General features: G+C 39.6%; 1 protein-coding gene across 1 annotated transcript; it reads right to left on the bottom strand.

Annotated features, from left to right (window-relative positions):
• Positions 1-317: 317 nt before the first annotated feature.
• LOC104072896 (tyrosine-protein kinase TXK-like) lies at positions 318-13,883 on the bottom strand (the record flags this gene model as incomplete). Its single annotated transcript, XM_009572500.1, has 9 exons — positions 13,868-13,883; positions 7,460-7,514; positions 7,122-7,224; positions 6,110-6,315; positions 4,736-4,801; positions 4,004-4,058; positions 3,110-3,189; positions 1,606-1,733; positions 318-392 (listed from the first exon to the last, which is right to left on the bottom strand). Coding segments are annotated over exons 1-9 (784 nt in total), but the record flags the coding sequence as incomplete, so codon positions are not given.
• Between the last annotated feature and the right edge of the window lie 1,040 nt (positions 13,884-14,923).

Raw genomic sequence — 14,923 nt, 5'->3', positions numbered from 1 at the left:
TTCTATGATTCTATGATTCTATGTATATTTGAGTTTTAGGCCTTCTTAGAAAAGTCCAGATACTCTGAAATGCACTGGTGGTTGTAACAGAAATGCAACAGTCGCTGAACAGAAGGACTCGAGTCAGGTGTCTCATTTGGTACTGACGGCTTACAAGGAAATGAGTGTCTGTTTCTGGTGAATAGGCGGCTGTTTATACGTTTCTTATTACTAGGAAATTTCACACGTACAACTTAATTATTAGCTGGGTGAATGCGATCTAAATTCTTGCCTAGGCAGAATCCTAAATCTCCACCAGAACAAGATAAAAAATTTACCATAACTAAATCCTGCTGTTGCTGGTGAAGAATATCCAGCTGATCCAACAGGATGTCGGAGACGAGTGATAAGACCTGTAGGGGACAAAGCAACAATATTCTGTTAACCAATTACTCAATTTTAAAGTACACTATATCGTACCTCTTCTCAAACAAAAATATTTGGAATCTGATGTACATTTCTTATTTCTTGAAGTTACTTCTGCTTACAGCTTGTTCAGGTAAACCATTACAGTGAGAAGAAATGGAGGAACACTATTCAATAGGGCCCTTACTACAAAAGTATCTATGCTTTCATACAACCAAATGTGATACTCTTGATTGTTTGTATGACGTTAGTGATCTTAAATAAATGAGTACTACAATACTATATCACCCACCTAAACGGTCTCTTCCAGCATGATTTCCCAGGATTGTTTCCCATTGCAAGAAATATTTTTGTGTCCGGCATTCATTTTCTTTGAATTCATGAGCCAACAGTACCAGTGAGTACATCGCGCACCAAAGACTCCCTGCGTTCATTCATTCTTCCCACTGTTACTTTCAGGTCCTTTTCATGTGTTTCCTACAATCCTCTTCCCTCCAGCAAAAGGCTCTGTCCATTCCCATATCTTCCTTCCTCACTAGTGCGAGGAATCTCTGTGTGTTTTCCCATCTCCACTCATTCAGGGTAAAAACATTTTATATTGTATTAAAATGATGGGCAGAACCAAGGTGAGGGGCATTTTTTAATGCTAAAAATTATGTAAGGCAGCTGTCAGCCAACAATTAGAAGTGCTTAACTCTGGTAGGCTGCAAATCAGTGTTAGAGAGTCCTTGCACTCCCTAATTCTGCCTTTGATTGTTTGTGGGATGGGTTTTTTTGCCAAAATCAGTAGAATGCTGCCTGCTGATGCACAGCATAGCTCCTACTTTTCTTAAATTGCATGCATGCAAGTCCTTGTCATAGACAAGGAAAGAATTATGATCAAATTTCATACAAGTCCCGTTCAGTCAAATGTGAACCAAGAGGATACAAAGCAGGTAAATACATTAGGCTTCTAGCTTTGTAAAACTCATTTAATACAGGTAGATGAGTTTGGTAGTTTCACTTTCCCCATGGTATGCGCGCACTACAGCTATGACTTTGGCAGAAAGGATCATGGCATATTTTAATTCATTAGCAATAGAAAAACTTGTGTCTCTTTTTATGAGGAAAGTATTAGAGGAAGAGTGATTTCCAATCTCTCAAAGTCCTGAGGAGATTCAAATCATCAGTTGTAAAACCTTATCATCCTGCGTGCATTACCTGCAGCATTGTGTTGATGGTACTCGATGAGTTCAGGAACAGATGAAAAGAGATATTTTTCTGCTACATAATATTGTCCCAAGTGGTTTTTCTTAATTTGATAATGTCGAATATCTCCACTATGACTTCTGAAATCAACAAAGGATTATAATTTTCAGTAAAAATAATTTATACTATAAATCTGATTAAATTTCACTTTGAAAGAAAGCACAGAAAAACCTAAAAACTTGGAGTATAATTCTCAACTTAAAATGTCTGTGTGTAGCTGGGATAGTATTTCAGGAAAGAAAAAAGGCTCCTTGAGTCGATCTCTCTCCCAACTTTGGGAGATATTGCACAATGGTTTTTATTGCACAAGTATCATTGCATCCATAAGGAACAGCCATAGCGTTTGACAGATGTTCCTCCTAATTCAGCACTTATTTGAATCTAAGCTTTTAAAACTAAAATGCTCTTCATTACCTGAGTTTCCTCCAAAAAGTTAAAAACATATTCATGTATACTGTGAGAGCACATTTTCTGTTCTGCTTCTCAAAAGGCTCCTCATTGGAGCTTTTATTTGATACATTTACTTTTCTGTATTTCTCCACATTATCTGTCTGTCTTGCTTTCTGTAGATTTTGCTGTCCATCTACCCCTGCTTTCTGGGACATTCAAAATGAAGAAGTCAGGTTTGCATTTCAGGCTCGAGGTGGTTGCTGAAGGTTGGTACCCTACTGCAAATGTGAGCCTCTGCCCAGCACAGGGGGTGGCAGGGAGGGCTCGCCCCACCTGTCTGAGCAGGGGAGGGAGAGAGGAAGAGGGTGGTGGTAGCAATGATGTCTTTTCCTTGCTCCTCTCACCTCTGGCTTGCTCCAAGAGGAAGAGCAGGAAAGCAGATGCCACTGATGCAGAAGGATGTAGGAGGGCTGAGGGAGGACGGTATAAGGCAGCTCAAGAAGGGATAAGTCAGCGCTGTAGGCGATTGCTACCGACGTGGGGGAAAAGCGAGTCCTGCGGCAGTCCTCCAGCAAAAGAAGTAAGGAGGTGAGGTGATTTTAGGAGAAAAACAGGAGAAGTTTGGGGACAGCAGAGTCTAGGATGAATTTACAGTGCACAAAGCCTGCGGAGAAGGGAAGCAGTTCGGTGAGGCAGCTGAAGACTGTGGCGGCGTGGTGTGGCAGCCGTGGCACTTCACGTAGAAAGAGAAGCAAGAAGATGCAAATGTAAGGTCTTATTGCCTGCATTACGTGGGTGGGATGCATGGCTTTCACAGCAGATTATTTGAGGATTTCAATGAATGCAGTTAATCTTGTCTTGGCAGGACATTTGCACCTGACTCCCAGATCCACTGCTCATCATCAACATTTCTGCACATGGGGTAATTAACTCTGCATGAACAGCACCCCAGTGGTTCCCTGCTCCTCTGCACTGCATGTCCAACCTACCCACTTATCGCGAGGAGTTTGGGAGAAGCTCTTCCATCACCTCTTGATTCAAACCCTAACCATTCAGAGCAACTCACCCTTTAATCCGTGAATACATGGACAGCGTAAGAAGTCCCTGTTGGCTTGAATCTCTGACAACAAATGTGCCTTCTTTGGACTGAAAAGAAATCCAGGTAGAGTTATTTTCTGCTTTTGAGCTTGAATAATCCTCCCTTGAGATAGGACTTGCAGCTGATTACCAAATTCTGTGGAATACCTATGACTACTTGGGAGGGAGATAAAGCAGTGGAGAATGGGAATTGATAGCCAGGTAGATAGCAGAGCAAAATTAACCAAGGGAAAATACTAAGTGCCAGGCAATTTCTTGGAGTTAAATAATTTAGGTGAATTATAGTCGTCAGAGTGAAGTAGTGAAAATGCTTTGATTTATTAAAAAATCAAATTGAACAAATCACTAGAATAAAATACTGTAAAACAGTTCTATCTGAGATGTTCTTCTCTGGTCTATCTTGCCCAAGCCCTATGTTAGTCCTTGAGCGAAGACCTAATGAGTTTAACTGAGTTAGGCACTTTGGTAACTGATAGGGGGTAGAACGCAATATGGATTGATTGCTCTCTACATAAGAAAGACACAGGGGTTTTGTTAAGCTCTGCTAACCTCACTAACTTACTTACTACATGGATTTCAGTCTTCAATGTTTCACACAAAATTCAAGCACAGTAAACCGCATGTAACTCCATTTATCTAGTGTGGGAAATCTACATAGAATTTGCTGGGGCTACAACTTAAAACTCTGTGAAGTCTGGGTAGTCTGCACTGTTACACTTATCCCAGAAAGCCTTTTTATTTTAAAGTACTCTCTCTCTTACTGCATACCAAACAGATTTGGATTTGACTGTGGTAACGGTCTTGATGCCTCTACTGATAGATCTTTCTAGATATCGTTAGCTCTTTGTATAAGCTGAGTTACCTTCTGTCGCAAGAGAAGTTCTGCCTGGCTTCTGTTTATGTTTTTGCAGTACCACCTGCAACAAGGAGATAACCTATCCTTTCATTTCAGCCAGTAAAAATTAATGTTTGCTCTGTTTCACAAAAGTAATCCATCTTAATAGTTGCACTATTCCCAGTCCAAAAACCCGAATAGAACTATTGTTGTATATAAGCATCTCTTAATTTGGAATGACTTTATTAGACCACTGTAAATATGACAACTTTTTTCCCCATTCACTGTGATTAAACATGAACTCAGAAGAAAACCCAGGAAACAGTTACACCAAACTGTGATGAAATTTACAGTCCTACTCGCTGCGTCAAGGCTTTCTCTAGAATTTTGCAGAATTTTACTCTTGAGGTATTTGGAATTATCTTCTAGTCAATTAATTACATGTTCACAACAGGAAGAGATCAGAATATGGAAATATTATGTAGTGAGCCTACAGAAATAGGAAACATCTGGATTCTGACGTTCTGATTTATGCAAATGAATGTTGTTGAAGTACTCAGTGTTTGTAACTTCACGTTACACTCTCTGAGCAAATAGTTCCAAATCAAAATGGTTACTTCATTCTAAGAGTAATGTTTTGTAACAAAAAAAGAGAGCTTTCAATAAACATCTGTTCATGTCTAATACAAGCACTAAAATGTATCACTCCAATCCATTTTTAGAAAAGAAAGCGCAATTATCATTTTCAAGGGTACTTACTCATATATTTCTAAATTACTTTTCTTGTTCTCAGTAACATAGTTGCTGGGAATTAGACCTTCATTCCTGAAATGACATATTGAGGATAGTTTAGATTGGATATTAGGAAAAAATTCTTCACCGAAAGGGTTATCAAGCACTAGAACAGGCTGCCCAGGGAAGTGGTTGAGTCACCACCCCTGGAGGTATTTAAAAGACGTGTAGATGTGGCGCTTAGGGATATGGTTTAGCGGGACTTGGCAGTGCTAGGTTAACGGTTGGACTGGCTGATCCTAAGGACTTTTACAACCTAAATGATTCTATGATTCTGTTATAGTATGGTGTAAAATATTAGTAGGATTAAGATATGCATCTTCCTTTTGTTGAATTATAGAAGTTACTTACACTATTGGTTATGTTGTTAGATACTGAATCCCAACGTGGGAATTGAATAGAAGTCTGAGTCCTTTCATCCCAGGCACAATCTTTCTGCCTACAACTGTGGGTGGCTGCTGAAATGAGTAAGTCAGCTGGGACAGGATATTTACAGAGTGCTGAGAGCAGCATGTTAATGAAAATTTTCAAGTCAAACCACAAGAAAATTTAGAAAAAAATGACATTTCTTCTGAATCAGAAGCCACTCTCTTCCTTTCTAACCTTGTAACTATATAAAGCTTCTTTGTTTAAGTGTAAAGTGTATAAGGTGTAAAGTGTGTGCTTGCATGTATATACAAAATAGTAATCCAGTGGACTCTCACTACAAAAACGGGTTGAGAAAAAGTATCTAAAAGTATTTAAAGGAGAAATCTGAATGGAAAGGAGACAGTTATTATGTAACATATAACCATTCCCAGCATGACAGTACAGGGTACAATGAAGAAAATGCAAAGGAGAAAGGGGAATGACAAGAAATAAACATAAATGTGGAAAGGATCCTAACTGAAGTTGTCTAGCTCTCTAAAACGTCCAGGAATTTTGGATCAGGGATTTTGTTTCAGGCACATGTCTTAATAATCTCTATGGTCTTTATGAAGTGTTTACACATATACACTGCGTAGTAAAGCACTTGAAGTATGGAAAGCTGGATTTGCACATGGCTGAGAGCCCAGTGATTCACATGGTCCTCAAATGCCCTTATGTTGCTCAGGAAATTACTGAGTCTAGGACTTAACTCTGAATTCCCGATAGATTCTGGATTCCCCACCCATTTCTGGGGTGCCGAACACTGCTGAAAGTCTGCCCGGTCAATCCGTGTGCCTCGTACATAGCTGAACACTTTCAAACCTGCCTCTAAACTGTTGCACGTCTCATTCTATCTGCCTGCTTTCGCAGGGGTTGTTTTAGTTTTTTTTTCTTCCCGCGTAGGGAGATTGAAATAGATGCCCACTCTCTTACCCATGTTGGTCTCTTGCCTTCCACCAGTGGGGATCATACTGTTCGAGGATAATGTATTCTTCTGACTTCTTGAGCGGCAAATCCGAGGGTCCTCTAGCAAAAAAGTCATAGAGTGCAATAACTCTGGGGTTTTTTGTGTAGTCTTCCAACGCCTCGGCAGGTAGAGGAGGTAACGGCTTGTTCTTTAATTGCAATTGCCTCTTACGCTAGTGGAAAAAAAAGTATCTTTCATAATTAGTCTTTTCTCCCTACTATTGTTTGCTTAATTCCCCCGGTATTATACTGTCTTAGTAACTAAAAGGAACTCATCGTGGTCATTACTTCCCCTTGTAAAGCACTATCACCTCATCACTTTAAAACAGCAAGACTTAGATTTGAGTAGTTTGGCATAGAAGACAAATGACAATGGAAAGTACAGTGAATAATAAACAAGACATCTACCTAATCAGGGTGACTTCTGCATGGTATGAATATTGGGGCAACTCCTCAGCTGGTGTAAAAGCAGAGCAGCACTGAAATTGGTGGAGTTACAATGGCTGGGAATTCAGTCATTTATCTGGAGAATTAACACGGAGGGCGCTGCAGACTTTCTTAGCAAATTGTCAGGAACATAATCACTTTTCTTTTGCATCAGGTTAGGTTCTAGCTTTGCACCTGGTTATGCTTTGAAAGCTCAGATTATTCAACTTAGATCTAGTAAAACTGAGGTGGATGTTTCACATGCCAGCTGAGCAAGGTGAGCTTGCATCTGCCCAAGAGGGCAGTCCCACCCTTTCCACCTCCATCACCCAAACCCAGAAGTGGGAGAAGGAACCACCTTGTCCATGACAGAGAGCTTGGGAAACCTCACTGTGACCCTGTATTTACATCAGTATGAATCTTCAGATACCTTTACTCTATAATTTTTATGCAATGAAGCACCTTACATGCTCAAGAGTTAGTTACTCCTCTGCTTGTCCTGGCACTGAGCTACCATATGGCACATAACCTCAGTTGTCTCTTTTCACCTTACCCTGTGCTTCCAAGCAGATGCATAAGAAACGTCTGGTTGTGAGGCTGAGTACTGGGTCACCAGGCCAGTATCAGGGTCCAGGTCCATTTTTGTTCTCATTGCTCTGATTTTGAAAAACATGGAGTATTTGTGTAAATACATATCTATAAATATTCACATTAAATTATTCATTCATGCATATATATGCCTTCCTTCATATTAGGGATATACAGGGTAGAGCTTCTTTAAAGTTCTGTACAATTAGCAGTTCTACTGAAAATAGAGGGATTTTTTAAAGTCCTTCATGTGTAGATATTTTGATCATCCTAATTGCTGAAAAGCTTAAGAATTTCACATACCTTTTTTGCACTGTGCAGCAGCAGCAGCAGCAGAAAACAGACTGGATGGTGTGATCTGTGAACAAGAACATTTCACATATTTGCAGTATTCCTGTTTGTTTGATTACAAAACTTACAGAATTAAGGACTACCTTATGTGCTTAGCCCCATTATTAGCTCTGTCTTGCTGTGAGATATCTAGCAAATCATTAAGGCTGAATTTGCATCCACCAAAATCAGCAGACCTTTCCTGCCGCCCATCTATTGCCGCCCCGCTCCCACTGTCTCCCTTACAATGTCCTAGTAATTATGAGGCCATGTGATGAGTTAAATCAGCTCACTAAATCAGAAAGAAAAAAAAAGACCTTGTCAGCCAGATCAGTACCGATCTGACTGATCACACCACCCCGTGCAAGCTCTAATCAGTGCAATAAAGGGGATGAGAACATCATTAGGGACAGGAGGTGGAGAACTGACCCCTTCAGCAATGACTTAATTTTCAGATCATTCAAGCCAAATACAAAACCACACTTCCACGACAAGCTTTTTTCTTATTGTGAGGTTTATTAAAGGAGACATGCTACATTCAGTTATTTGAATTAATATTGATTTTCCTGTTTCTGTTGCAGCCATTAATATAATATATGCATTAGTCCAGGTTTAAATGCTACCAAAGATGTGCTTTACACTTATGTGCCAAGTGGTTGATAATCCTGACAAAAATACATTGGACACATCATCACATACATCATACATTTACAGAGAAATCCATCTAGTACATCTTGTATGAGCAGCAGAGAGGATATGGTATTAAATAGGCTGGAAGGCATTAAAAAGATTTGAACGAGGTAAATAAATGGTTGACATCCGCTCTGATCCACTTCTACTCAGGCTGAGACCTACTTTCCCCAACTTGTGTTCCCACGGCAGTTTAAGCAGCTGTGGTCCCATCCCATTTCCCTCTGCACTGCTGCTCATCTCACCTCCAATGGAGTGAGATGGGGCACTAAACCAGTGGGGGCTGGCTACCTGAACCATCTCACCGTCATGCATCGCCAGTGGGCAGGTGGGAGGGCAGCGGCACCAGCCAGCCGGGCTCAGGCTCCCGGGTGCGACGCGTGCTCTCTTAGGAAGCATGAAAGCCAGGCATGCAGAGACAAGGCTCCAGGCATATTCAGCTGCACTGACAGAAAACAAACTTTATATCCCACTCCAGTGAGTCCTGCGTTTTCTCTGCCACAGAGGTCATAGTACAAAAAGAGGCCCCAGAAAGTTATTTGAAATAGAATATCCAAGGTCTCGGTATTTTGTCGTTTTATCTTTCACAAGGTATATCTTTCTCCCACCAGTGTTTTCCACTGTATTTGTTTTTCTCTCATGGTGTGTCTGGCTTGTTGATCCTAATGACTTAATCCAGCCTGGAATAAATAGGATGTCCTTTCTGGTGTTCTGTAAGACTTTTTGCCAATGCCTGTTACCAACATTTCAGCCAAGTGTGCTGACAGTATGCATCCTAGCACTCAAAACATTAAGCAACCTTACTGCACCATGAAAATGTAATTATTTTCTCTATGAAGGTACCTAATTTAGCAAATCTTGCACTAATAAAAGAAGGGAGAATGTCAGATGTCAGAAAGATAAGACCAAAACTGGTTCTTAGCAGGAAGAGGAAGAGACCTGTCTCATATGTGTTTTGGTTAGAGTATTTATCTTGAAAGTTGTGGGGCAATTTCCCTTAGACTGTTGCATCCTGTGAAGAACCTATCGTGGGAAGCTGACGAGCCTACATTAATCAGAAGACACTATCAACTGCTTGATAAAATTTTCCACTGACGGCTATGCAAAATGCAGCGACTACAAATACCCAAGCCAGCTGACACCGACAATTTTCTTTAGAGAAACCAGGCTGAAAAGATATGGGCAATGCAATTTATTTGCTGCATAATTTTCCAGTGTGCATTAAACTGTCCCTCAGCTGTTTAAAATTATAGTGGCTGAAGTTTGCCTGAACATGGTCTCTAGCACTGTTTTACTACAGGGTTGAGATTATTAATGTTCTAGGTAAGAACAAGTTTGGAATGAAAAACACTTTTAAAAAGTCAGCTGGGAATTATTTCTGGTTTATTACAGTTGCTTTTTTTTCCCAAAAAAATTCAAGAGTAAAGTAGTGTCACGGTGTTAAGGAGTGAGTGTCTCTAAAGCAGTATTAATTACTGCCTTGGAAGCATGTTGCATGACAGTGTGGTCTCGCAGGTATTGTCTTTTGAGGAAGTTACGGCAATTTCATGAGAAAAAGGGTTGTCTAAAATTACATGCTACTTACCAAACCTTCCCAAATATCTTGGGAAGGAATTGTGTTTGTCCCCTGACCTAGACTGTGTTAGGTTCCCGTTTCTTTTTATAATCGCTTCCGTGTTTCATAAACAGTGAACACCATGGGTGAAAAAATTCTTGGGTTTCTTTTAATTCAGCCAGTGCCATGAAGTTTAATCGATGTTTATAAAGTATTTAGTGATGTGCAAAAAGGAATATGACATTTGAAAGCTTGTCTACTTCTTCGGATTAAACCATCTAGTCTAATTAAATATATTATTCCTCATTAGAAAACTTGCTCTCCTTATAGAACACTTATCAGAAATATTTAGAAGCAGCACTGCAGAGTTTCAATGTGTCATAAGAATGATCTTCTAATAAGATTTTAAAGATTTGGCTGTTAGCATGAAAGGGAGGGGTTCACACCAATGTTATGGACATGTAATTCTGTCTTGCTTTTCTTTATGAGCCCAGCGAGTTGAATAAATTTATAGCATAAGCTCAGGAACCCTTCTTGCCTTCAGTGAATTTCAGACTTTCTCTGTTAATAGATGCTTTTCATGTTTGACCCACCCTTTACTGTGCTAAAAGCAATCAACAATAAATGAATGCATGTGATGTTTTTTAAAACATCCCAAGCATATATGATATTAAGTATTTAGTCTCATCTTGCCCATTGAACCATAGAAAAGGTATAAGTTAAAGGTTTAATTACAGCGCTTCCTGGGACATGTGCTTCATTTGGTGAGCAATTTTTCCAAGGCTAGAATGTCTAATCAGTTAAAGATCACAAAATATGACCAAGTTCTGCAGGCAAAAAGTGAAGGCTCAGATTAGACCAAGGCCATGGGCCAGATAAGCCCACGCTGAACTGAATTGCTGGGTCTTGAGGAGCAGCACAAACTTTTTACAGTTCTGCAAAGCTTGCTTCGCCTCATTCTACTTATTGGAGTATTTTAAGTGTCAAATCACAGCCTATCAATCCAGCAGATATTTATCATCCTAAAGAAGAGCATTTCCAGCTCTTTGAAAACAAACCTGTCTTTACACATCTGTCCTCGGCAACCTCATCGCTTCTGAAATTCCTTTGTCCATGCATTACTCCTAAAGCATGTGTGGAATTAACTCAGAAGAAATTAATAAAAGCATAAATTATAGCGGTGTGAACCGTTAATTTCTCTTTGGAAATTTGTCACGTCTTCTGGGAAACATTATCAAGGAACATAGACAGAGAAAGGCCTTCAGTTCTGTGGAGCTAAGTCCTGCTTTAGTTAAACTGAATTAAGTCAGGAAGTTTTGACCTGATGGATTGGAATTTCAGCATCTCAAGCAGAGACCTATGTATTGATCTATGCATTTTACATCCTCCCTAGTCACTGGTAAGCTTCTTGCACACCACTTTTTCTCCCCTTGATTAAAATCATATTTTCTGAGTTCCTATCTCACTGCAGAAAGGCCCAAAGCTGCTCTGCGACGCTGTTTTAGAAAGACTTGGCCAACACTGCAAACGGTGAAAGCTTTGACACACTGAATGAATAATTTCATTACACTGGCTCACATCTTGACCTTCTGCTCGCGGCCGAGGAAGATGTTTACACTGAGGGCTGCCTCCAGGTGCACAGCAACGCTCACGGCAGTGCTACAGGAAGCCTCCATTTCCTGCCTGAAGCTTCTCGCAGCTACACACCCCCTCCTGTGGCTCGGGCCCTTCCTTCCTTTCTCTTTTCTGCTATTCAACAGCCATCAGACAAACCAAGAAATAATAATAATTTTTAAACCCCTGCATTTTAATGCCAAGAAATTGCTAACTTTTAAAATGCAAATAAGAATTTGAAAATAGGTTCTTAGAATTTACTGCTTGTTTTAAATATTTCTTCTTGATTTTCCTTTCTGCTACACCCTAACTCAAATCACTGAAATAAATGGAACTATTCTATCTGATTTCCTCCAATTTTGGACCAAGGACCTTTTCTTAAGCAAAACACTCTGGATTTGTCAAAGGGTGTTAGAGTCACGTACGTATTAGCAGACCTTGACCCCCTGGCCCCCTAACTCAAGTAACCACACTGAAGAGTTCATAAATTAAAAATTAATCAGTGATGGTATCAGTAAGAGTTGTGCTTCAGCAAGGAAATCACATTTTGGATTCCATATTTTGCGGAGAACAGAGACACCAATAAGATTTAGCACATTATGAATGACAGACTGCTTGGACAGAACACAGGAAAGAAATATAGGCTAAAGAAAGAACCATCCCATAATTCTTAACAGTAAATTATTTCTTGAAGTCTGTTACAATAAAGTACTTACAGACCTATCATTATTTTCAGGCCCCACTTCTCTGTTTCTTACATAACCAAAAATTTTCCCCAAAATTCCAGAAAAAGTGGTCAAATCTTGCTTCTTTTAAATCCACAGGAAGGAAGGTTGCTCCAGCATCCACAGCCCCACTAGACCTCTCAGCCCACATTTCCCTGAATGCTATCAAAACATAAGCATACAAAACACATTTGGCTTTGATCCTCAGGGTAAGTCATTACGGAGCAATTAAAGTCAGTAGCTTAAAACCTAAGTTTAAATCAAACAAGGTGAGTATTTGAGCTGTTGAATCTAGAATTTGCTGAATCTTCTTTCTTCAGTTGTGTGGAGAACTTAATTTCTCTAATTTCTGATGAAAGCTTGCAACCTCAGACAAAGTTCAGCCAATTCTACAAATAATCTAACACAAGAACAAAAAATGTAGCCCATTTCACTGCTCATGTCTTTTTCGTTCTGGAAATGACTTATTAGGAGGAAGACACTTGTTTTTAAAAGTGTCATATTATCTCCCTGGTGACAGGTTAACAAATAGGAATGCCAACACTAGCACAGAGCCACAATAGCCTATTGAATTCTGACGTCCAAAATCAGACCTTTTAGCATGCACAGTTTTGAAATGAGAAAAGGTATCGTGGCAAGAGAAGCACATGGATGAAGTGGAAATACTAGGAAACTGGTGTTGAAGCTAGCCTGACAAATACTCAGCCTAAAAATTTGCAGCTGGCATTTTGATAACCAACTTAGAGGCCTGAAAACAAATTTATCTGTGCACAACAGAGCAGATGGGATGCTAGAGGAGGAAGAAAAAGATTGGTCAGCTGTCAGGAACAATTGTTTGCTTGAGAAGCTGAAAGATAGTCCCATGAAAACAGAGAAGGGAGAGTGAAAACACACAAGTCCTTTGAGGTGGTCCGTTGCTGCCAGTAGCTGTCCTTATGAAGTCCCACAACACCCAGGAGTATGCTTTGGGTTGACAACATTGTCTGTACAGGTGGCCAATTCACACACCTTTATATGTGCAATCTTCCTCCTATCTTCAGTTATAACTCACTCTAATTTGCAGCCTTGGGGAAATGGTATCAAAGATATAAGCCACAAGTTAGAGATTAATTTTTATAATTTGCATTTTATAATTTTATTATTTCATGGGTTTCTTGGCTTGAATTTCTTTTTCCAATTCACTGTTTCCTCAAAGCACTAATAATTTTGAAAGTGCTGTAGTCCGTGTCTAAGACTTGCACTCTTCTAGCATGTTTTGCACGAAGTTCTTGCTCTTGCAAACCCAAATGTTTACTGTAACACACGATATGCCTCCTCATCTGGTATGCCTGTCAGTTTTCAACAGTACTAGAAAATCAATAATCTAGTAGAAAGCCACAGTATAGTTTGCTTCTAAAAACACCTTTAAAATACAAGCTTTCAGCTTTTCACCTGTGCAAGTTGAGGCTTTTTGTCTTTCCTGTGAGTTAATTGTGCTCTGGAGGAAAGACAGCTCTAGTTCTACCAAACTTTTTATTCATGTCTATGCTGTACATGCTTTTAAGGACACCGTATGGGAGTATCTCCCTATCTCTATGCAAAAGTAGTTGCTTTGCTGAATCCATCATACAATGGATTCATACTTGTGCAGTGATTTTGAAAGTCAAGACAAGCAGTCTGAACAGAAATCACCTGAGCAGCGTAAGAGAAAGCTGGTTGGTATTTTTATGGCAATAATTAAATAGCTCATTTGCCAAGTACACTGCTACTGCATAAAATAAAACTGCAAGAGGAAAATACAGGGCCCAGTTTACTTACAGGTAGACAGAATCATGTCTGGTTGTCCACTTATATTCAAACGAAAATGCAAACCTCTCTTCATCAGTTGTGCCAGTAAAACAGCCCTAGCTGAGCTCTTCGCTCTGATGTGAAACATGGTAAACCACAAACACTGCTTGACCCTGCCTACTTACCTTTTTTTTAAAAAAAAAAAAAAAAGAAGCAGCCCCAAACAGACTAGACACTAATCTCAGATCTGTTTAAAAAAAAAGGTGGAAAAAAGAGACTGCTTTCTAGTACCAAATACACACTTTACAGAAAAAATTATTAAACTGTAATCAGTAGGGCTAAGTATTTCTTTAAAAAAACCAAAACAAAACAGGAAAAAATACAGCGGATACAAGTCACAGTATTTGGTTCTGTTCAGATGAATTTTTGACCCCAACACTTGAAAAAATTCAGTTATAATAGAAAGGGGAAGAAGGACTGAAGTTTCTTAAGGATGAGCAAGCTCATCCAGAAGAAATGATGGTGCAGTATTTCAACCTGCCTTTGAATACAACAGCAAGACAGCTGCCTCCAGAGGTATTCTGATCCTTTCCAAAATTAACCATCTAAGGCTACATTCAACTAAAAAAAACGCTTTCATCTAAAATCTAGGTGCCTTACAGTTCCTGGCATCTTAAATAAGTATCAAACCCCATAGCAGGTATGTAGAAGTTATCCTCAGGTACTGGGAAGAGGCAGGCAAAGGGATCAGATTCAAAGCACCCACCTCAGTGAGGAAACTGCTGCCAAAAGTCAGCAGTTAGTGTGTGTTTTATCATATAAATTAATAATAAATATATAATTATTGTACAGAAACAGGCTTAAGATTCATTGGAAACTATTAATCTCCTGATTTTCCTATGCTTCATTTGTGTTTTAGGGGAAACATTACTTATTACTGTAGAATTCCTCATGATGTAGTGTCAAAAGCGTTGGCACTGCCATACTTCGCAGGGCCTCCAGAGAGAAACTGGGGTGCAAAGAGCAGTTAGGGAAGGAAAGATGAGCTCAGGTTACCTTAGATCTTCCGTATTCCTTTTTTTACTA

This window comes from Fulmarus glacialis, unplaced genomic scaffold (genome assembly GCF_000690835.1).
Source record: "Fulmarus glacialis isolate BGI_N327 unplaced genomic scaffold, ASM69083v1 Scaffold48270, whole genome shotgun sequence".
NCBI classification, from domain to species: Eukaryota; Metazoa; Chordata; class Aves; order Procellariiformes; family Procellariidae; genus Fulmarus; species Fulmarus glacialis.
The sequence above is the reverse complement of the archived record's forward strand: the minus strand, read 5'-3'. Positions and strand labels throughout refer to the sequence as shown.